The following is a 21364-nucleotide window of genomic DNA, read 5'->3' on the forward strand; positions in this document are numbered from 1 at the left end:
ATAGGAAGAGACATTGGGATCATGGAAGCCTTTGGAAGGTGAGGTGGGTCTGGATTAGGTGGCTCAGCTGGGCATGTCAGCCTGACAGGTGAGGACTGAAGGGCACAAGGATGTCCAGGCTTTTCTTCCTGCTTTGGTTGCAGACCTTGCTACCCTGCTACCCCCGCATGAGCTCTGGGCTCCAGCCACGCTGAACTTGGCAGATTGAGTTGTCCACTTGTCCTGTGTCCCCTCGGGCACTCTGTACACACCACTGTCAGCACACTGCGCTGCCTGTTGGTTCACTTGCCTGTATCTCCCTTTAGACTGAAACCCTTTTTTATTTATGCCTTGAATGCCTGGCAAATAGAATCATTAATAAATCTCTGATGGTTGCTTTGGAATTGGGTGGACAGATAGGTTAGAGATACCCAAGAAAAGGACCAGTGCAGCCCTAAGGAAAAGAGGCCAATTGCTTAGCCTCCTCTGTCCTTCTGGACCTGAAAGTCCACTCACGCCCTTGGTCCCGTATTTGAGGGCTGGGCCTTTGTGAGCTAACTGTGACCAAAACTTTACTTAGATGCCAAAATTTTAGGGCCTGGTTTCTGTGTGTTCCGAGTTCAGTCGTCTTGCTCAGACTCCCTCTCACTCTAACCTTCTGTGAGTGTGACGTCGGCGTTCTTAGAATGTGGGCCCCCTGCCTGTGTGTCCAGCAGCAGCTTGATGAACCGTGAAGACAGGCTGGGGCTCGCCACTGTTCCTGACAGAAGACCTCCGTGTGAGCGCGTGTCTGCCCGTAGAGACAAGACCTCTGCCGGATCGCCTCTCACGCCATGCTGGTTATTTACCATCCAAGTCTGTAACCGTCATAGTTAGAACCGGCCTTTCCGGATGCCTCTGTGCACTCTGGGCAAGGAATTCTTAGAGTTAAAGGGGCAGAGGAGGAAGATTATGCATTCCTGCAGTTTTCTCTAGGACCTGAGAGCTGAACGCAAGAGTACTGCAAAGAGATTTCTTCACGAGCTCAAGTTCCCTGGTGGTTCCTTCGGGGATATGCGGCTCTCGCTTTCTCTCTTCTGCTTCGTTCCTGTGAGGTAAGCCAGGCCAGCTCTGGGGAGGTCGTAGGAGTGAGGTTGCCCAGTGTGTCCGCTCCAGCTGCCAGGCTTGGCGTTCCTAAGGGATCATGGAGTATTACAAACCTGCCTTAGTCCCAGCACTATGTGTGGTGCCTTGGACATCTCAGACTTAGAGCTCTTTTTCAGAGCAAGGTGTGAACTTGTTCTTTAAATGATCAGCTTTGTCACGGATGGTCCAGGTGCTGCCTGGTCTGAAGCAGACTTGTCCCCGCCTCCCCCAACCCCCTGAGTTGACCTGATCTCTCCGTGGCCCCTTGTGGGCTGTAGCTAGGCTTGGGCATTCTGAAGGACAAGCCTTGAGGTTATTGTCTTTCCAAACTGCATTCTGGTAGAGTTCTCCTATTTGAGAGCTGATTTTCCAAAATCTTTCATCAGAATTATCTGGAGTGGACTGTGGGGACACTTATTTAAAATACACGTTCTTGGGACTTACCTGATGTCTAGTGGCTAAGACTTCTTGCTCCCAATGCAGGGGACCCAGGTTCAGTCCCTGGTCAGGGAATTAGATCCCACATGCTGCAACTAAAGATCCTACAATGAAGATCAAAGATCCCACCATCCAGTTCCAGGTCCTGTTTAAATCAAGGGAGTCTAGGAACCAGATCTCTGGGAGGGTGCCTTGTTTAGGAAAAACAGGCAAGTTTGATGGAGCTCCTTGTTAAGGATTCTTACAGTTAGCTCCTTTTCTAGACTCTAGGGACTCAGCATGGTCTTGCTCTTCTTTATGACTCCGTCACCCCAGGTGGTAGCACCAGGCCTCCATCGTAGTTGGAGGAGAGATCCTTTGGTCTCAGGCATAGATGGATGAAGGGTGAGTTTGCTTTGCAGTCACTGCAAAGAACAAAAAAGTTAGAGGAATCCATTTGAGGAAAAGCAAAAACCAGATGTTTAATTTAGTATTGCTGCATGTTAAAGGGGCAACAGGTAAGAGTGGAAAGAGTGCTGATGTGTTGGAAAGTCTGAATTGGGCACAGAATTATTACATGTGCAGTGGCCTGACATTGGGCAGGTCCTCTGACGTCTCTGGCCTGATGTCCTCTGTAAAGTGGAAAGCGCATTCAGATCAGGAGTGAAGAACGGTAGGGGTAGGGATAAAGGCACACAACCGACTACTGCAGGGCTCATTTGTGGTCAGGTCCAGATCGAGGCCCTCCGGGGACCAGGCCAGCTTTCAGCAGGATGGCAGCGCACATACGCCCGGGGTCTACTTCCTCTCCAGTCTCTCTGGTTCCTGAGCCAGCAGGGCCCTCTGTTCTCTAGACCAGTGTCCCAGAGGCTCTGTCCACATCGTGTTCTGCAGGTGCTTAGTGAACGGCCCCGGCGAAGGGCCTGGTGCGGTGAGGCTCCTGTGCCTGAGGGAAGGCAGAGGTGGAGAGAGGAGGCTCTGGGGATGGGGCCCAGGGTACGTTGCGGAGAGAGCTTATGTGTGTGGCTGGCCTGGGAGTTGACTGGAACCAGTCATGCGTGTCTGCACCCACTCACTCAGCAAATATTTGAGTGCCTACTGGGATGAAGCTCTAGAGCTTAGGTAGGGACCACGTGATCAGTCTGCTAAGAATTAGAATGAGAGTGATATAGTCTACCTAGATTTGGGACATGCCAGCCTGTCCCAGTGCCTGGCCTGCTGCAGGACTGCTTTTCCCTGCAAACTCTGAGGTGACCTGTCACTGTCCCCTGGCCATTCCTACCCTGCCACCTGCCGTGACCCCGACTGTCCCCGTAGGCCTCTGTAGGAAATGTGCTGTGTGGAGCCTTGTGGGGCCAGCGAGTGGAGAGGGCAGTGAGCTGGGGTCAGTGGATGCATGTGCATCTCCCCATAGCAGCAGCCCCCTCCTCCCTTGGTGGCTCCTCCAGGTCACTGCGTTATCTCACACGGCCACCTTAGCAGCCTGTAGGAGGTGTGATGTTTTCATTTTTCTGGTGAGATAAGACATTCAAGCCATCAAGGCCTTTACTCAGAGCTACACGGCTGGTCAGTGTGGAGCCAGGACTTCATCTCAGAACTCTCAGGTTTGGGAAGTGAAACATCAGGGAAAAAGTTTTTTAAGGGCATTGTTATTGTCTGACTTTAGAATACAGGTGAAAATGTCAGTATTTTAAACAGGGAGGACCTCTGACCCCCACCTGCAAAGTCCCCCAGCCCTCCTAATCCCAGAAACGACTGTTGATAGTTCATAGTGTGTGCCGCGTAGACATTTCCTTTGTGAATGTGTGGATGTACACTCATTTACATAATTTATTTCTTCTCACCTAAATAAACTCAAACACATACTCTTTGCAGCCTGACCTCTTTGGAAAGTACCTTTTATTATGGAAAATTTTCAAGCACACATAAATAATGCGATAAATATGCATTCATCATCCAGCTCCAACATCATCAACTTCCTCCTCCTTGTTTCATCTTTTTTCTCCACTTTCACTTTTCCCCCTCGAGTACTTTAAAGCAGGTCCCAAACATTTTATCATTCCTTCATAAAGACTTAATTGTACATATCTAGCAGGTGAAAAAATTTTAAATATGCCATTATCACAACCAATAAAAGTAACAGTAATTCTTTAGTATAAACTAATGCCCAGGCTGAGTCGGTTTTTGTCACCCATCTCACAAACGTCTTTGTGCAGGTGGCTGGTGTGAATTTGGTTCCAGCGAGACCCGCGTGCTGCCAGTGGCTGGTGTGTCTCAGGTCTCAGTTTATAACTCCGCGCTGTGTATTTTCTGGAGAACTTTGGTTACGTGTCCTGTAGAAACTCCTACATTCTGAATTTGCTGATTGCAGCTCCCTGGAGTTGTTTGACACGTGCACCTGTGCCCCGTGTTTTCTGACAACGGTCGTTTGTTTTACAGACTTGGTGAGAGTCTGTTTCAGGGTGTGAGGGTCAGGGTGAGGGCACTTTGCTGGTGGTGCTGTGTGCTTCCTGTTGCGTCACATCAGGCGACTGTCGTTAAGCTCCATCGGTGGACCTGACTGACGGTTGTCTTTCCAGATCTGTACACATAGTCTTTAATTTAAAAATATATATATCTTTAAAAGAAACACACATGTCAGGGTGCTTGAGTTGGAATGACAAAGAAAGGCCATAATGGGGCCCTCGCAGAAAGCTCCATGCTGTGAAGAAGAGAGCACACTTGTGGAAAGGAGGAAGCCCGGGACCACGGGGAAGGCCCTGGAGCGGAGGCCAGCACGGCGCAGTGCTGCTGGCAGCTAGCTGCTCTTCTGGGACATTATGTAAAATGATGTAACTGAGTGAAAAAGTGGTTCTGAGCTGGCTGCCTCTCCCTGCTCAAGTTGCTGAGCTGCTGTCGTGGTGAGGGGTGCTCGTGGACGCCGAGTTCCAAGTCCGTGGTGTGTAGGGAGGCCCTAGGCCTGAAAGGACTGTGGCCTTTTGGTCCTCATCTCCTGGTACCCTGGAAGCTGAAATCAGGGAGGTCTTCTGTCGCTCGAGGGGTGAGTCCCAGACTTGTGGTGGGCCTACCTGCGCTGGAGAGAGTGAGTGGGATGGCCTGCTGCAGCAGCCTCAGAGCAGGAGGGGGCACTTGGAGACCGTGGAGTCCAGTGCCTCAGTTTACAGATGAGGAAGCCGTGGCCCAGAGAGGAAAGGGGAGGGTTTCAAGACCACCTAGCAAGTGGTCTTGGAACCACTATAAGCAAGCTGGAGGCTCAACTGTGACCAGCATCCAAGCCTCTGATTCTCTGACTGGTAGCCAGCTAGCATTTCCCCCTTGAATTCCTGAGGTGACCGATTCTTCCTCTGCACCTAGAATTTCTGGGTATCCTTTGCTGGTGGTCTCGTGCTTGTTCTTGTTCAACTCCTGGTGGATATTTGAACTGGAGGTGGTCTTGAACGGTGGTCTGTTTCTCCCGGCGGGTGGTGCCTGGCTTGGTCTGTGGTGGTGCAGAGGTGGTGTGAATACAGACTGTGTCAGGAGTCCCAGCCTCAGCTCTGCATCCATTAGTCAGCCAAGAGGTCTCATGCTGCAGTTTCCTGAGGGATAAGAGCTTTTCCTTCATTAGGTTTATATTTATTTTTTACTTACGGTAGATGATACTGATTTTCTGTTTTCAGCATGGATATAGCCTTCTCTTTATTGAAAGTTGGTAGATTTAGACAAAATAAGGTAGATAGGATTCCAGCCTAGCAGAAGGGAAAATGCAAAAGATGGCAGTGTGGAAAATGTTGGACCAGATGACTCTTTTGGTCCTTGCCAGCTTCCTAACCTTTCAAGGTTCCAGGGTTTTCTTTGTATTCTGGTGTGTGCTGGTCATAATCCTCTGGCTTGAACAGACTCACCACCAACATAGAGGCCGTCCAGAGTTAAGAGGACTGCCTGTGAACTTTCAGTCTGATTGAGCATGTATTTATCACTTGGGCAATAACCCGGGAGAATGGAAATACACTGAGATGGGGTCCTGGTTCCAGTGGAGGCTGTCTTCTATTTGCGCCCTGTGTTATTTACGTGGTCCATTCTGGGCTACATTCACGGAAAGTTTCTGAGTCATTTTTCTCTGGCTAACACCCCACGACTGCCACCCTCTGCCGCTTCTAGGAAGTCTCAGGGGTTCAGTCATAATCTGAATTTCCAGATGTGAGAGAAGATGGGGGTGTTGGTGTGGAGGGGGGCACAGGGAGTGGGCTGCAGAAATGGGCAATCATGTCTCTGCCTTTCAGGATTTCCCTGGGGAGAATCTTCACCCCGAGCTTGCTGGCAGCCAAGGATGGCAAGCAAGGGGCCCTCGGCCTCTGCGTCCCCTGACAACTCCAGTGCAGGGGGGCCCAGCGGCAGCAGCAACGGCGCCGGTGAGAGCGGGGGCCAGGACAGCACGTTCGAGTGCAACATCTGCCTGGACACAGCCAAGGACGCCGTCATCAGCCTGTGCGGCCACCTCTTCTGGTCAGTACCCCTTCCATTCTTCTGGGGGACACGTGCCCAGTTTAAAAAGCTTGTGGCCCTGGACAGTTTTGGAGCATTTGGGTCCTGATACACTCAGGCCCTAAGGCAGGAGACCTGGGTCCTCATCCCCGCTGTGCTGCTGTTAAACTGAGTGACCTTGGACAGGTCCCGTCCTCGCCCTGGGCTCCCTGTCCTCATCGCTGAAGTGACGGTGCTCACCATTGAGCGAGCACTGCTCCGTGCCCACTCGCTGCCCTGAGCCGAGAGGCAGTTGCAGCACAGTGGCCCTGAGCAAGGACCTTGCCCTGAGTCCTGGCTGCGCCGCTTTCCTCCCGTGTGGCCGTGGGCAAGGGGCGTCCACACACAGCGCTTCATTCTGTAGGGTTGTTGGGAGCATTCCGTGGCTTGGAAGAGCATGGAGTAAATGTTACCTGTTAGCTGTGATCCTGATGTTTGTTACCATATTTTACGTCTATCAAAATGAAGTCCCAGAGTCAGTGTCCATTTCAGCCTTGGTGCTTACAGAAGCCCCTCCTGGCTCTGAGAATCTGGGTGGATGTCAAGATTTTATTGATTTATTTTTTTCCTCTTGCTTTGAGCTGGACCCTGAGGGGCACATTGGGGGAACTAGAGGGATGAGAGTGCCACCCAAGTAAGGTGCAGAGCGTGCCGCCTGAGGCAGGCAGTTTGCATGGTCGGGTTCATGGGAGACCTGAAGCTGCTGTGTGGGCAGGGAAGTATTAGAAGCAAGATGGTTAGAGGAGGATTGGGCCAGATTGTCACACCTAGATTTGATTGAGCAGAACATGGAGCTTTTGAATATTTTTGAGCACAGGAGTGGTGTGAAGAAAGGGTCATTTAAATAATGTGTCACTAAGTTTAAATTGGCAACAGGGAAAAGGATAAATTTATTAGTGATTTTTTTTTTTTTGGCAGTTCTTGTTGTGATTATTAAGTTTTATGCAAAAACTGTTTGTCATCAGCTGTCTCTTAGAAATTGAAGATACTCTAGTTTCGTGACTGAGGTATCATAAAACCAAGATTTGAAAACATTAAGAAATCAGTCAGGGTACTGTTGGAAAGAACAGATTCAAAAATGAAACAGATGCTTCCAACCCAAATGGTTTGTCCCCAAGCACATCTGCTGATCTGCTGTCCTTGGTCTGAACCCGAGCTTCCTTGTCTGTGAAATGGAGACGGTTGCAGTGCCTTGAAGGTTAGTGTGACGACTGTTGAGTGACACTGATACAGGAAGAGCCATTCAGCCACAGCCCAGCACACAATGGTTGTTTAATGCCTGGGAGTGACCACCATCGTTAGAATCCAGAATTTTTCCTGGAGAGGCACCCTGTCTTCTCCCCTGTAGCCTGTGAGGAAAGTTGCCACTGGAGAGCTGCCACAATTTGGGGTGCCCTCTGCTCTGTTGGGAATGGGGTTGCAGGCTTAATGTTGGAGTCCGGTGTCTGTTAGGTCCAGGGAGGGTGTGTCTTGTGGGTTCTGAGGGTAAAGTGTTGGTCAGTAATTGGGAAAGGAATTAGCGTCTGAGCCTGCGTTTTCTCCTGTCCTGGCACTTGGCAGGCTTGCAGTAAGTATTTGCTAGCTGAGTGGACGAGTGAATGAAGAGAGAAAGAGTAAATCTGGAGGCAGAGTAGCTGTTCCTTCGATTCTGTGAATGTCTTTTGCACCAGTGCCGGGCAGCAGAGGGACAGGAAACTGGAAGCCAGAAGACTTGTGTTTTGTTTGTTTTTGACTGTGCCGAGCCTCTGCTGCTGAGCAGGTTTTTCTCTCGTTGTAGCTGTGGGCCTCTCATTGCAGTGGCTTCTCTTGTTGCGGCGGGCAGGCTGCAGGCTGCTCAGGCTTCAGGAGTTGTGGTGCATGAGCTTAGCTGCTCCGTGGCACGTGGGATCTTCCCGGATCAGGGATTGAGCCCATGTCTCCTGCATTGGCAGGAGGATTCTTCACCACTGCGCCAGAGAAGCCCGGACTTCTGTTTTAGTCCTGGTGCCACAGGCAAGTGGTTTCATGTTTCAGAGTTTGGTTTCTTTGTTTGTAAAATGAGAATTCAGGCAGCAGCCTCTCCCTAAGCTGAAGGTAGACCTTTCTGCCAAGCAGCGTCCCCTTCTTTCCATTATTTCACGACGTCTGTATAGTGCCCTTGAACTTTTAAGCTGCTTCCTGACTGAAGAGCTCTCAGGGCTGAGAACAGCCTGAAGATTTTGTAAAACTGGGTCTGGATCCCACCTTCCTCGTGAGCCTGAGGAGGCTGTGAACCCACTGAAACTGAGTCTGAAGTAGGCCGTGTGTGCATGTTCATGTGAGGATGCCCCCGTGGATTTCCCTGCCCAGACGATCCTTAGCTTTTGTTGGTTTCCTTCAGAGGTCGTAACCCCCCCCAAAGGTCGATTTGCAGAGAAGCTGGTTTGGGTATGGTCTGGAGCCTGGGGATCTTCATAAATAGTGGGACTCCGAGGGTAGAGACTCGGGTCTTGTCTCCATTGCTTCCCTTTCTCTGTGGCTTTAGCTTAGTCTTTCCCAGTTTCTGACACCAGCAATCCCCACAGGCTCTGAGCGGGTTGCAGTGCTCCGCAGTTCAATCCTGTTGCCCCTCTTTCTGCTCCCACCTTACCCAGTGTTTCTGTTAATGAAATCATTTTTTTGCCTTTCTCTTTCTCCTTGATGAATGGTTGCCCTGGGGACTCCTGCAGTTGGCCGTGTTTACATCAGGTAAGATGCGTTTCATTTTACTTTGTCTTTCATCAGCTGTGGTTGCACAAGACACCCCTGGTCTCCGGAGACTGCTGTCAGCAGCTGCAGTCTCCCCTGCTTGTGGGCTTATTTGCCTGCGTTCCCCCCAACCCTGTGTATTCACCTGCCTGCTGACAGCCACTTGATGAAACAAGAGGTCAGTGGCGCCCCAGGTGGGACGCTCCTGACTGCTGCCAGGGCCCGTTGTGGCTTCGGCAAGCTGCTCCTCTCTGGGCCTCATGCCCTCATGTGTGAATCAGGTTGGATGTGATAGCATGTTAGATTTTATTGTTGAGATTGCGCTTCTATAAAAAGTACCTCCTATCATAGCAGCGATCTTTCTAGTCTTAAAGGCCTTGAAAATACTAGGAAGAGGAGAACTCTTTTAGTCTCAATGGAGAGCTTTTATGAGAAGGAAAAAGTCTGTTTTCCCAGCATTTGATTATTATGAGAACCAGTTAGTAAGTCTTCTCCAAGACCCAGGCGCCTGCTTGGTGGGACAGAGCGGGGCCTGGCACTGACAGCTGGCTGTGAATAATCGCTGCTGGCTGACAGTCTCCACGGTTGTTGGCAGTCAAGCCCTGTACTCGTAGGTGGCTTGGGAATGTAGGGGGAGGTTAGAAGTTCCAGACCGCTGGAGCCTCAGAATCTGAGTGGGAGAAGCAGAGGAGGCTAGAGGGCTTTCCACTGTGTTTCTGGGCTCTGCGTTCCGACCCCAGTGGATCCTGATGGAGCACGTCTGTTCTAAATCAGTAGAGAGCACGCAGCACATTTTCACGCTTTTGACAGTAAAATAAAGGCAGTAGGATATAAAATCGTCAGATGCTGCGCTCTCCTTGCCCTGAAGTTCTAGATTCACATTTGTGTGATAAACGACATGTCACTGTGTCTAAAGGTACAATTTATGCTTTAAGATAAACATTGAGTGTGTGTGTATGTGTGTGTGTATATATACATAGAGAGATTATAAATTAGTATCTAATGTCTACAAAGACACTAACATAATGTATTTTTATTTTAATTTTGTTTTTGAGAAAATTAAAATTATTTTAATACAACCAGGGAAAGGACCTAGAAAACTCAAAACGGGATTGTTTTTAATTTTGAAAGAAGTAGTTGAATGCAAAAATTAATGAAAGTGCATAAAAAAACACTAAGCAAATTTAGATAATAAGAAAAACCTATTCTTAGCACATAGTTAATAACCAGAAAATGGTCAATTTATGTCTAGATACTGATGACTAAGGTACATAGTTGTTGTGGAAATGCTGTAAAAACAAGAAACAGAAAAATATGACTGTCAGGATCATACAATTGATCTGTTAGGGGAGGTGGAGATTTAAAGTGTGTTATATTGGGACTTCCCTGGAGTCTGATGGTTAAAACTCTGTGCGCCCAATGCAGGGGGTGGGGATTCAACCCCTGGTTGGGAAACAGATCCTGCATAACACACGGCGTGGCCAAAAAGAAAAATAAAGTTTGTTATACTTACATGTGCGTGCTCAGTTGTGTCTGATTCTTTGCAACTCCATGGACTGTAGCCCGCCAGGCTCCTCTGTCTATGGAATTTCCCAGGCAAGAATACTGGAGTGGGTTGCCATTTTCTTCTTGGAGGATCTTCCCCACCCAGGGATCAAACCTACATCTCCTGCTTGGCAGGTGGATTCTTTACCACTATGACACCTGGGAAGCCCTTGTTATATCTGCAGCCTAACCTGAGACTGGGTCTGTCCGACCTCTTGACACAGCTCCAGGCCTGCAGTTTCTTCCTGCTGGGAAGCCCTGTGAGAGAACGAAGCATTAAAAAGCCTGTTTAATTATGATGGCATTTAAAGGCAATTTTGATTGCACCACTAGTAAATATTTATCAAGCGCCAGGTGCAGGATGAGAGACTTGGGTTCCTTGAGATGTTCCTTGCTGGTGCTCATGTTTCCAGTGTGAGGCCTCTGGTCCCCTGCTGGCCCTGACGGCCCAGCCTGCTGGGCTTGCACCCTTCATGCACTTTTCTCTCCTGCTTGCAGTGGTTGGAGACGAGACCTAACAGACAGGTGTGTCCAGTGTGCAAAGCTGGCATCAGCCGCGACAAGGTCATCCCGCTCTATGGCAGGGGCAGCACTGGGCAGCAGGACCCCAGGTGAGTCCATGGGGCCCCTCTTACTGCTCCCCGTGGACACAGACTCATTCCTATTCAGTACCCCTCACCCCCACCCTTTAGTAGGTGCTTAGAGACCCTCAGTCTCCAGAGGCTTGGGATCCAGGTGGGAGTCAGCCAGGAGGGGAGCGGAGCCAGGTTGCCACTTGCTGGGCTGTAACACATACGTCCTCTGAGCACCTGCTCGCAAGCAGGTCATGTGCTGGGCAGCGTGCCGGACTCCACCGCCGCAGGCGTGCAGCGCGCTGTGGGGGAGCCTGGGAAGCAGGGTGTCCAGTGGGGGCTCTGCAGGGAGGGCAGTGGCCGTAGCTGTGGTGTAGAGTCGGAGGAGGAGGCGGGGTTGGGAGGCTTCCTGGGGCCTGAGATTTCTGGAGATGGAGGCATGAGCAGGTCTGGCATGCTGTAGACACAGGTACTGAGAGCCTGCATGGTGTGCATGCACGCGTGCACACACACAAACACACTCTGCCTGCAGCTCCTCCCCCACACACACTCTCTCTTCCTGCATCACACACACAGGCACACACACAGACTCTCTCTCTCCGCCCCCCCAAACTCCTGCAGCATCTCTTACCCTTCTGCCCCACTCCAGCATACCCTGTACCCAGACACATTGGCCTTCCCTTAAGGGACACACTTACCCTTTTACCTTCATGAGCCTTTGTATTTATTGTCCCTTTGCCCTTTCTACCCTGTTGGTCCTGCTCAACTCCCTGCTCCTCCTCTAAATTCTCCGTCTTTAATGAGCAGCCTAAAGTCACCTCCTCCTTGAAGCCCCCTTTTCTCCCCGCATTAGTCGCTTGCACCCTGCTCCATTCAGTTGGCACCTCCATTAAAGAAGTGCCTTCTGCACGGTAGTGTGATAGGCTGCAGCCCTCTTTCATCCACAAGCACTTCAGAAGCGGCATCTGTCATAGCTTGCTGCCTGGTGGGTAACGAGCCCTCAGTCCAGAGGCAAAAGAATAGTGCCAAGTACTTGCCCAAGGGTGGTGGGAGGTAAAGCTAAAGGTGATGGGGCGGGATAGAGAGACCCTGAATCTCAGCCCTCTCTGCTGACAGGCCATCTTCTGTTTCAGTTTGGGTTTTGGGTTTTTTGACACAGTGCCCCACTGGCAGTCATAACCAGTCTGGGTCCAGCTCTCTATTAGAGGAGTAAGCCAAGAGCAATCTGATGAGCATCTTGTAGCAAGTGGGTTTTCTCTTTGGTTTTCTACACACTAGGGAAAGGCAACTGCAGGTAGCACAGAGTTGGTAGTTGATCTGACTGGGCATTGGTTCATGTGCAGGGCACGAAAAGGGGCCCTGGCCTTGACCTTTTTGGTGAAGGGCTATCCCACTCAGGAAACAGATCAAAGCATTTCCTAATGGACTGACTTTACACCATTTCTGTTTCAGAGAGAAGACCCCTCCCCGTCCTCAAGGACAGAGGCCAGAGCCAGAGAACAGAGGGGTAAGGAAAATTCTAGAACAAACCTTCTTGAAATGAGCCCCTGGCTTTAGAAGTTTCCCTCTTGGCCCTACACTTTTTCTCCTTGATTACAAAAGTAAAGGAAAATTTGCAAAATACAGAAAGGAAAAGAGGGGAGAAAATAACTTACAATCACACTATTCAGAGATAACCACTGGAAGCATTTTGGTCTGTTTACTTTTCTATTTTTCTATAATTATCTGTGTACACAGACTTTATAGATTTATCCGTGTGTTTATCTTTTACAGATCTGTTTGTATAGATACATCTGTTTGTATCTGTTTGATATATTTTTATTTTTACGGCATTTGGCTCCTGTTTTGTAACCACCTTTTAAATTTTTATTCTTTCTTTTTAAATTAAAAAGTTTATTTTAAAAAATATTTCTATTTAAAATTTTATTTAATGCCTTCTGTATGCTGGGCATCAGTCCAGGCACTGATGATGTACATAGTGAACATTCTAAAGATCCCTGCATCTGTGGCGCTCATAGGCAGCCCCAGGAGATATTTCAGGCTCAGGTCCAGACTGCCACAGTAAAGTGAGTATCACAGTAGAGCAAGCCACACAATTGTTCTGGTGTTCCCAGTGCGTATAAAAGTTATGTTTACACTGTAGTCTATTAAACGTGTAATAAGTAGACATAATTTTTAGACAGTAAATTAAATTATGGCCAAAAAAAGTATATACTTCAATTAAGAAATACTTTATTGCTAAAAAATGCTATCATCTGAACCTTCAGCAAGTCTTAGTAGTAACACCAGAGATCACTGATCATAGATCACTGTAACAAACATAATAGTGAACAAGTCTGGAATACTGCAATTAGCAAAATATGATAAATCAAACAAATGATGTTGGAAAAATGATGCCTGTAGACTTTCTTGATGCAGGGTTGCCATGACCTTCCATTTGTAGAAACACAGTGTATGTGAAGCAGTATAATGAGAAATATCCTCAGAGAGGGAGGGGTTTGTAATGATGTATCTTGAGATTTTGCATCAGTACTATTTTACTTAATTGCCGTTTAAGTGTTCAGATGGACTTAACGTAATTTATTTAATCCTTTGGATTGAATGGATATCTAACTGCTTCCTTTTCTTTTTTATATTTAAAAAATACTCTGATGAATTTCTTTTTTTGGCCACACTGCACAGCCAGCTTACAGGATCTTAGTTCCCCAACCAGGGATTGAACCCAGGCCCTCGACAGTGAAAGCCCTGAGTCCGAACTACTGGGCCACCAGAGAATTCCCCCTCTGCTGAATTTATAAATTTTTTGCAGGTTCACGATTACTGGGATAAATTCTTAGAAGTAGAGTTAACTGGATTAAAAATTTGCACATTTAAATTTGCACAAAACAAGTATATTTCATTTCTCCATCTTCTCTTTGTCTGTGTGCTTGTGTATGTATATTTTTATGTAGCCATTAGCATTCTGCTTTCTTTTTCAAGAAAATTTTATTTTATTTTAATTTTTTTATTTTGTATTGGGGTATAGCTGATCAATGCTAAAATTTAATTTTGACAATATTTTCCATGAGGTTCTTTGTGTCCTCTTTATTAGTTTTAATAATAATAAAATAATTACTTATTTCATTGAATTTTGATGCATTATAATTTTTTTTTCATTGAAGGACCTTTTAGTTGCTTTCAGATTGAGGATCTTAATAACAGCAATGAACGCTTGATGAATGATTATTATATACATAGAGCTATATGTTAAGGCTTTATACGTATGATCTTATTTAAACCTTACATCAACCCACTGAACAAAAGAGGAGACTGAGGTTTGTGTAGTGACTTGTCCAGGGCCACACAAACAAAGCTGAAACCTAGACCAGGCTTGTATTGAAGTCCTGCCTCTTGACTACCAGATCACCTCACGTTAACCATCCCAGGCTTTGGTTCCCAGCAGAGCATTGCTCCTAACACAGTAATCCGAGGCCCCAGGAAGGCAGAGGCCCTGGCTGTGAAAACTGCGATGCACCTTTGATGTCGACCAGCGCCCACTCGCAACCGCCAGGCAGGCTTTGCTTGCTCTGCCCCAGGAGCAGAAGCCCACCGCATGTGAGGCCTTGTGGGGTTACACAGGTGTTGCTGGAAGTGGGGCTGGAGGGTCAGTCCTTGGGCTGGCCCTGAATGAGGTGGTGGTTCCTGATGCAACAGTTGCACCTTTCTAGGTAAGGCAGCCCTGATCCCAGGACCCCTTAGACTCCACCAGGCTGGTTTTGAGTTGGAGGCTTTTCTGTACCAAGGAGATGGAAACCAGTTGTTTTCCTTCCCTGTTCATCTTATCAAAATCGGCTGTTAGGCTTTATAGGTAGTGCGGCCCAGCAGGAAGTTCAGGGCTGGTGCCAGGCTACACTCAGTAGGGATGGGGGCGGCCACCTCCATGACCTTCGAAAGACTCACAAGTGCAGCCGGTCAGCTCTTTGTGGAGAGCAGTTAGCCCAACAATTTTTCTTGTTAAAATTATTTTAAAATCATTTCTTCTAAGGATCTTCCCACGGATGCAGAGGAGGAGAGTTTATTTAACATGTGCACAATAATTAAGAACATGGCAGGGGAAGGGGGGTCCATGTGGTTAAGACTCTGCACTTCCATTACAGGGGGCTCAGGATCTATCCCTGGTCAGGAAACTAAGATCCTGAATGCTGCTCAGTGCTGCCAAAAAAATAAAAACACTATGCTTTGGGACTTCGCTGGTGGTTCAGTGGCTAAAACTCTGAGCTCCCAAGGCGGGGGGCCCAGGTTCCATCCCTAGTCAGGGAACTGGATCCCACGTGCCACAACTAGTGCAGACCTGGTGTAGCCACATAAATATTAGAAAAAAGCATGGATTTTCAGACCATATTGATCTAGTTTCAGATCTAAACTCTACCCCTTACCAGCTGTGTGACCTTGGTCAAGTTATTTCACTTCTGAGCCTTGGTTTGGTTATCTGTGAATGTGGGTGATCCTGATGTAAGAATTAAATGTGATTTGAGTGTCCCAGTACTTCACTTGGTGCCCAGCACAAAGCTGGCCCTTAGAAAATAGGAGTTAACCTATTTACAGTATTGTAGTTCTTGCTGAATCTTTTCATGTGAAAGATGATGCCGTGTAGAACACATTATAGAGAAAAAAGCTGAGGACGGTACCAGACTGCTGACAGTGATCACTGCAGGCAGGAGTTAGAAGTGGAGGGTAAACAGGAGACCTCTGACTTTCTATGTCATTTATTCTTATAATATGTGAATTTCTCATAGCAAGCATATATTACTTTTATAATCAGGAGAAAAAAGTGTTTTGAAGTTTTAAAATTCTCTGTGACAATATTAAAAGAAAAACTTGAGGGAGAATACTTAGCCATATCTTTTCCACCTGTGTGCATATTGTCTTGTACTTGTGATCATGGTGTTCAAACAGTTTTATCTGATAACTTGTCACAAGAGTCTTTCTGTGTTCCTGAGTAGTCAGCGTAGTGTTGTTTGGGAGGATGTATGGAAATTTTGATCATGGTCTCTATTGTTGGCTAGTTATGGTTCCACTTTCTGTTGCTGTTACAGGTAGTGTGTAGCTTGCTCTGTGTTCCTTTGTAATTGGGCATAGGAGTTATTGCCACTCCGGCTGTTACAAAGCATGAAAAGTGTTCTGGCTAGTGTGGGACTCTGGGAAAGAACCCCTGGGGCTCTGAGAACCCTCACATGCATCAGCAGAGAGTTCTACTTTGGGCCAGAGCCAGCCCTTTCTGACATTCACAGCTCCTTAGCTGGGCCGCCTGGAAGGGCAGAAGAGCAGAGCTCCTCTGCCTTGGGGTTGAGATGGGAGGAAAAGAGGGTGGGAGGTGCCACACGTATGTAAGGTGACATGTGACAGGTACGGGAGAAACCTGCTGGTTCTGAAGAGAGTCTCTTCCACACAGGGATTCCAAGGGTTTGGATTCGGAGATGGTGGCTTCCAGATGTCTTTTGGAATTGGGGCCTTTCCCTTTGGTATATTTGCCACAGCATTTAACATAAATGATGGGCGGCCTCCTCCAGGTAAGACCCTGTTCTCTCGGTAATTTTGCTTGCGGACTCCTTGGAATTGCACAGTATGTATGTTACTACATGGATAATCAGGCTTTTCAAAATGCGCTGAACTCTTTCCAGATTACTGGTAGTCCTGGTCATAACACTGCACACTTACCAAGCATTAGGCATGTTCAGAGTGCTTTCCATCATAAACTCGGGGTCCTGCTCCATTTTACAAATCAGAAAACTCTCAGTAGTGGTTCCCAAGATACTTCCCATGCCCCTAAAATGAAAAGGGATAAACTATACCAGCTGAGTAGAAGCATCATCCTGGGCACATACCCCTCACCTTTGACCATTGCGGGTGGGGAGGGCAGGGAGACTGCGTGGAGTCAGGACCTCTCGGTTCTCTAGCATCTCTGGCCAGTTTCCCCCAGGATGCACATGGGGCTGGTCCTAAGTCCCAGCCCTCTGGGAACTCTGCCTGGGTCTGCCACCTGCTTCTGCCTTTCTCCCTTCAGTCAGCTTGAGTGCCAGCTCATTCAGTGTAGGGCAGGGTGGCAAGGTAGATGCCCTGGGCTCTGTTACAGTCTGATGCCTGGGCCTGGATCCTGACCCTGGAGCTGCCGAGGCCACTGAGTGCTGCCTGTGCTCACTGGTGCCTCTGGTGTGCAGGGCATGGTGCATGGTTCTGGAGCAGGAGCTCACGCTCTCAGGACAGGAGCCTCTCCTGAGCTGTCCATTCTTCTCGTGCCTCCACCCTGGTGCTTGGCACATGGCAGACAATCCATGAGTCTTTGTTGCCTGCCAGCCTGCCTGGCTCCACCAGAACGCCTCACTGGGGAGGAACGCAGCCCCATGCAATCTGGGGACTGGCCTTCCTGCCTTCCTCTGCCCCAGAAGTCTCTCCCCTGCCCATCTGCTGTTTCACCAGAGGAGAGAGGTCCCGCAGCGCCGGGTGTGCTCTGCTCCGAAGCAGCCATTCAGGGCGTTGGGAGGAGCAGGCGCCTGCCTGGCAGCACGGTTCCATCCATCCTGGCCCCGCCTCGCCTGGGGCTTCCCAGGCGCACAGAGTTCACAGCCAGGCTAACCGCGGGCCACTGCACCCCCCTGCCCCAGTCACAGGCGGTTTTCCCTGTCGTGATGGGTACAGTTTGCCCATCTGGGATGGAGGTTCTCCTAACTCCTTGCCCCACAGGCAGGAGGAGGAGCTCTGCATAGTAGCTTTTCTGAGAGCGGAGAGGAGTGGAGACCCAGGCTCTCAGCCCATTTCTGCCCCGAGCCTGCTATGCACTAAGGGAGACAGGTCTTCTTGTCTGTCTGGGCGCTCGTTCTTGCCTCTGAAAAAGGAAGACACCCCACATGGGGCTCCCTGAAACCCCTCCTGACTCACCAGTGCCGGAACCCAGAGACAGTGTGCAGAGGCTGAGAGCACAGCTGCGGGGTCTCCACCAGCTCATGGACCTCGAGATGTTGGGAAGGTTCCCTCATACCTGTGCTTCAGTCCTTATTACACAAAATGGGATAAAAATACCTACCAGGCCGTAATGTGTATACTAAACAGCACACATAAGATACTTAACAGAGAGTAGCTTTTCCTCTTTTCCTCCAAGACTTTCCTGTTTTATGTGCACCTGCAGGCAAAAACCCTCTTAGGATAAACTGGAGACTTTTATCCTTGTTGTTACATGATTCCACATTTTTAAAATAATTCTGATTTTGTTTTGTCTGATATTATTTGGGGTTGGAAATATTTTCAGTGTAGCAGGATTCTGTTGTAAAGAGACGAAGCTTGATGCTCTGGACTTCTGACCCAGCGGCCAATGAGCACGGCTGCTGCATTCTCACAGCCTCTCCCCTCCCTTGTGTCCCTCCAGCTGTCCCCGGAACGCCCCAGTACGTGGACGAGCAGTTCCTCTCACGCCTCTTCCTGTTTGTGGCCCTGGTGATCATGTTCTGGCTATTGATTGCCTAATGCTGGGCTCCCGGCCCACATCCACGGCAGGGCCGCTGGACCAGTGATACGCCACCCCCACTCTTGATGTTTGACTTCCTGGCTAATCCTGACCCCTGGAATCAGTGGGGTTAGCGACACATCAAGGAGTCTTGCTTCTCCAGCAGAGCTTTGGAACTCAAGACCAGCCGTTGAGAACCCTGGAGTCTGGCCACTGCTGTACACAACCTGCTGTAACCTCAGGCCTCGGCATCGAGTCAGTCTCTCAGCTGGTTACACCATGAAATCCTGTCCAGCCAGCTCAGCAGGTCCTGACTCCACACAGGGGAGAAGCAGGAGAAGAGGAACTGTCCAGTTTCACCCGAAGTTAACAGTACAAAGACAAAGGGATGAACCCAGTATGGAAACTTTCTTCCATCTCTTTATAAAAATACCCCTTGGTGAGTGGCCTCTGAGGTCATGGGACTCCTCGAGCAGAGAGGTTCCCCTGTCGCATCCCAGTGCTGTTCTGTCCTGTTTTCTCCTCTTCCTCAGCAGACGTGCATGAAATGGCTGTTCTATTAAGATCCTTATTGCAGCAGCTGGAGCTGGGGTTGATTCATGAACTCACCAGAGACCCAAAGATTGATTGCCTCTGGGCCTTGTTCAGTGTCTTTGGCTCCAGAGTGGCCTGAATGACCTCCTGATTTCCTGACGTATATTACCCACAGAGACATGTGGTTGCCCATCACCTCACCCTCCAGAACTGTGCACATCTGCCTCCTGCCCAGGGGCACCAACCCAGGTGATTGCCGAGCCCAGGCCCGACTGCATCTTAGGAGAGACCTGCTGTGGGACTCAGGTGGGGTTCTGAGCTCGGATGCAGAAAGGACTGAATGAGCAGCTATCCCAAGGCCGCAGAAGCTCTGGGTGCATCCTCTCCCAGACCCCCCAGAGGAAACTGGGGGGCCGTGTTGAGTCATCCCAGCAGTATGTTGAAGACCACTCTCCTCAGAAGCCAGATTGTCCTTAATGAAGAGGCAGGGACGGGGAGACCAGCGTGTGACTCTGATTTTGGTGTGGCTCCAAGACCTTCTATGTGTGTGCTAAAACCAGGGGAGCATGCGCCTCCAGAGCCGGCAGCCCCTGGTGTTTTGTAGAGCCGGGCACAGAGACCAGGAGCCTCAGCATGATAAGAGGATGCGGTCTTCCCGTGGAAACCTTCCTCTGGAAACGTCCAGGGAAGCCATTCCTCCCCAGCCCTTGATCTGATTTTCAATCTCAAAAGCTTCTTCCTCTGAATCTGGTGGAAGAAGTGTGGTGCAGGCAGCAGGCCAGCTCACCGGGTGGGAAGGTTCTCGCTCTGCCAATCTGGCCTCTTCCTAGAAATCGAGTCTCTTACAGGAGAGATCCTCAGGGTCGGGGGAGGTGGGTTTACTCTGGGGTGCTCTCCCGTCACCGGTCCACACTGCTCCTGGGCTTACCCCAGTAGAGAGCCCCCCTAGTGTGTGTTCCAGATACAGCTCTGCACAGCCTGTGGAGACCGAGACCTGGAGGAAGATGAGGGAGGCCCTCTGCCCCCTCCACTGCAGCCCCCTTCCCCAGCCCCGTAGCTTTCAGTGCCAGAGCTCAGTGTTCAAACCGACAAAACACAAGTATTGAGTAGGTGGTTCGTTTACTGAACCCATTTGGTAGGAATAAGCCACCTCCTTTACAGTGTGCCTGATGGATTTTAAACATTCCCTGGGCACCCACAGGAGAAAAGTGCTCTTTTTCTCACCTCTGGTGAGGGCCCCTGAAGTTTCTCAGTGCGATGGCCCCACCTAGTGATGGGCAAGAGGACTTCAGTTGGATGGATCCAACAGAAATGGGTCTGCAGAAGAAAGGTTAAAGAAAGGGTTGCAGGTAGGAAGACAAATAATTTGGACCCTTCAACGAAGTGGAGTGGGCCCAGGCGAGCTCCACCAGCAAAGGCATCCCAGGAAACTGTTAGAAAAGCCAGGTTGGCCCAGTGCTGATCTTGAACCTTGCAGGTCCCCACTCGCCCTCTGCCAGGAGCTGGGCCAGGAGAGCCGACTTGGGACTGCTGGCCCAGCCCCGACAGGGAGCCCCCTTCTGAGCCCCCTGCAGGCTCACCACATAGCCTCTCTGCCGAGGCAGTTTTCCTCTCTCGTGTGTGTGTTTCTATGTTCTGGGCCCCAGCCCCTCCTGCCACCTGTCAGGAAACAACACCGTGTACAGTGGCACACCTTGCCCAGTCACTAATTTTCACTGTTGTGAAAGCGATTTGATTTAGAATTAAACAAACAGTTTTACATAACTGAGCTGTGGAGTTTCTGTGTCAGGGGAGTGGGGGTATGGGTTGGGGACTCGTCACACTGGTCTGGCCTCTTCAAAGCACCTTTGTGTCCTCAAGAATGTTAAACTGAAGATGAAAGTCTTCAAACACCCGTGGATACTTGAAATGAGAAGCTTAGGTTGGAGCCCTGGTTTCAGAGACAGCCCCACCCAAGTTGTGACCTGTCTGGCAGGCAGACCCAGTTCTGATAAGTGTATGGAAATCTGAAGCTTGCAGGCTGCCACCATGGAGCCTAGCTTGTGGCCCGAAAGAGCCTTGAGGAAATCGGGTTGTTGAGCGTCAGCATGTCTCTCCGTGTTCCTTGACAAGGCAGGCTGTCTAGTCCTCCAGCTGCGCCCTCCACCTTGAGCAGGGGCCGTGCTGCTCTGTAAAGCTCCTTGGGAGATGGTGGGATTACAAACCTGGCCCAGCCTCAGGCTCCCCAGCACATCAGAGCTACAGGTCATCCCTCTGAGAGGAGCTCTCTTCACCCTCTTAAACTTTGACCTCAGAGTTACCAAGTTGAATAGTGTCAAGATGTAGTAGAAAATGCAAAGATAAGGGAGCTCTGCTGCTGCTAAGTTGCTTCAGTCGTGTCTGACTCTGTGCGACCCCATAGACGGCAGCCCACCAGGCTCCCCTGTCCCTGGGATTCTCCTGGCAAGAACACTGGAGTGGGCTGCCATTTCCTTCTCCAATGCATGGAAGTGAAAAAGTGAAGTCG

At 49.4% G+C, this 21364-nt stretch overlaps 1 protein-coding gene across 10 annotated transcripts in view; it reads left to right on the plus strand.

Annotated features, from left to right (window-relative positions):
* Positions 1–20622, plus strand: part of RNF185 (ring finger protein 185) — a 29426-nt gene extending 8804 nt beyond the window's left edge. For 4 of the 10 annotated variants that reach the window (XM_042234857.1, XM_012098067.4, XM_027956810.2 and 1 more), the window contains 7 exons: positions 945–1073; positions 5784–6006; positions 8712–8730; positions 10774–10886; positions 12300–12354; positions 16279–16396; positions 18247–20622. In XM_042234857.1, the coding sequence (XP_042090791.1) occupies positions 5831–6006; positions 8712–8730; positions 10774–10886; positions 12300–12354; positions 16279–16396; positions 18247–18344 (579 nt within the window). In that variant the 5' untranslated portion in view covers positions 945–1073; positions 5784–5830 and the 3' untranslated portion in view covers positions 18345–20622. Of the gene's footprint in view, positions 1–695; positions 1074–5783; positions 6007–8711; positions 8731–10773; positions 10887–12299; positions 12355–16278; positions 16397–18246 lie in introns of all 10 variants that reach the window. The other 6 variants (XM_060401329.1, XM_004017488.5, XM_042234858.1 and 3 more) reach the window with 2 other exon arrangements.
* Positions 20623–21364: the final 742 nt, after the last annotated feature.

Source organism: Ovis aries, chromosome 17 (assembly GCF_016772045.2).
Source record: "Ovis aries strain OAR_USU_Benz2616 breed Rambouillet chromosome 17, ARS-UI_Ramb_v3.0, whole genome shotgun sequence".
NCBI lineage: Eukaryota > Metazoa > Chordata > Mammalia > Artiodactyla > Bovidae > Ovis > Ovis aries.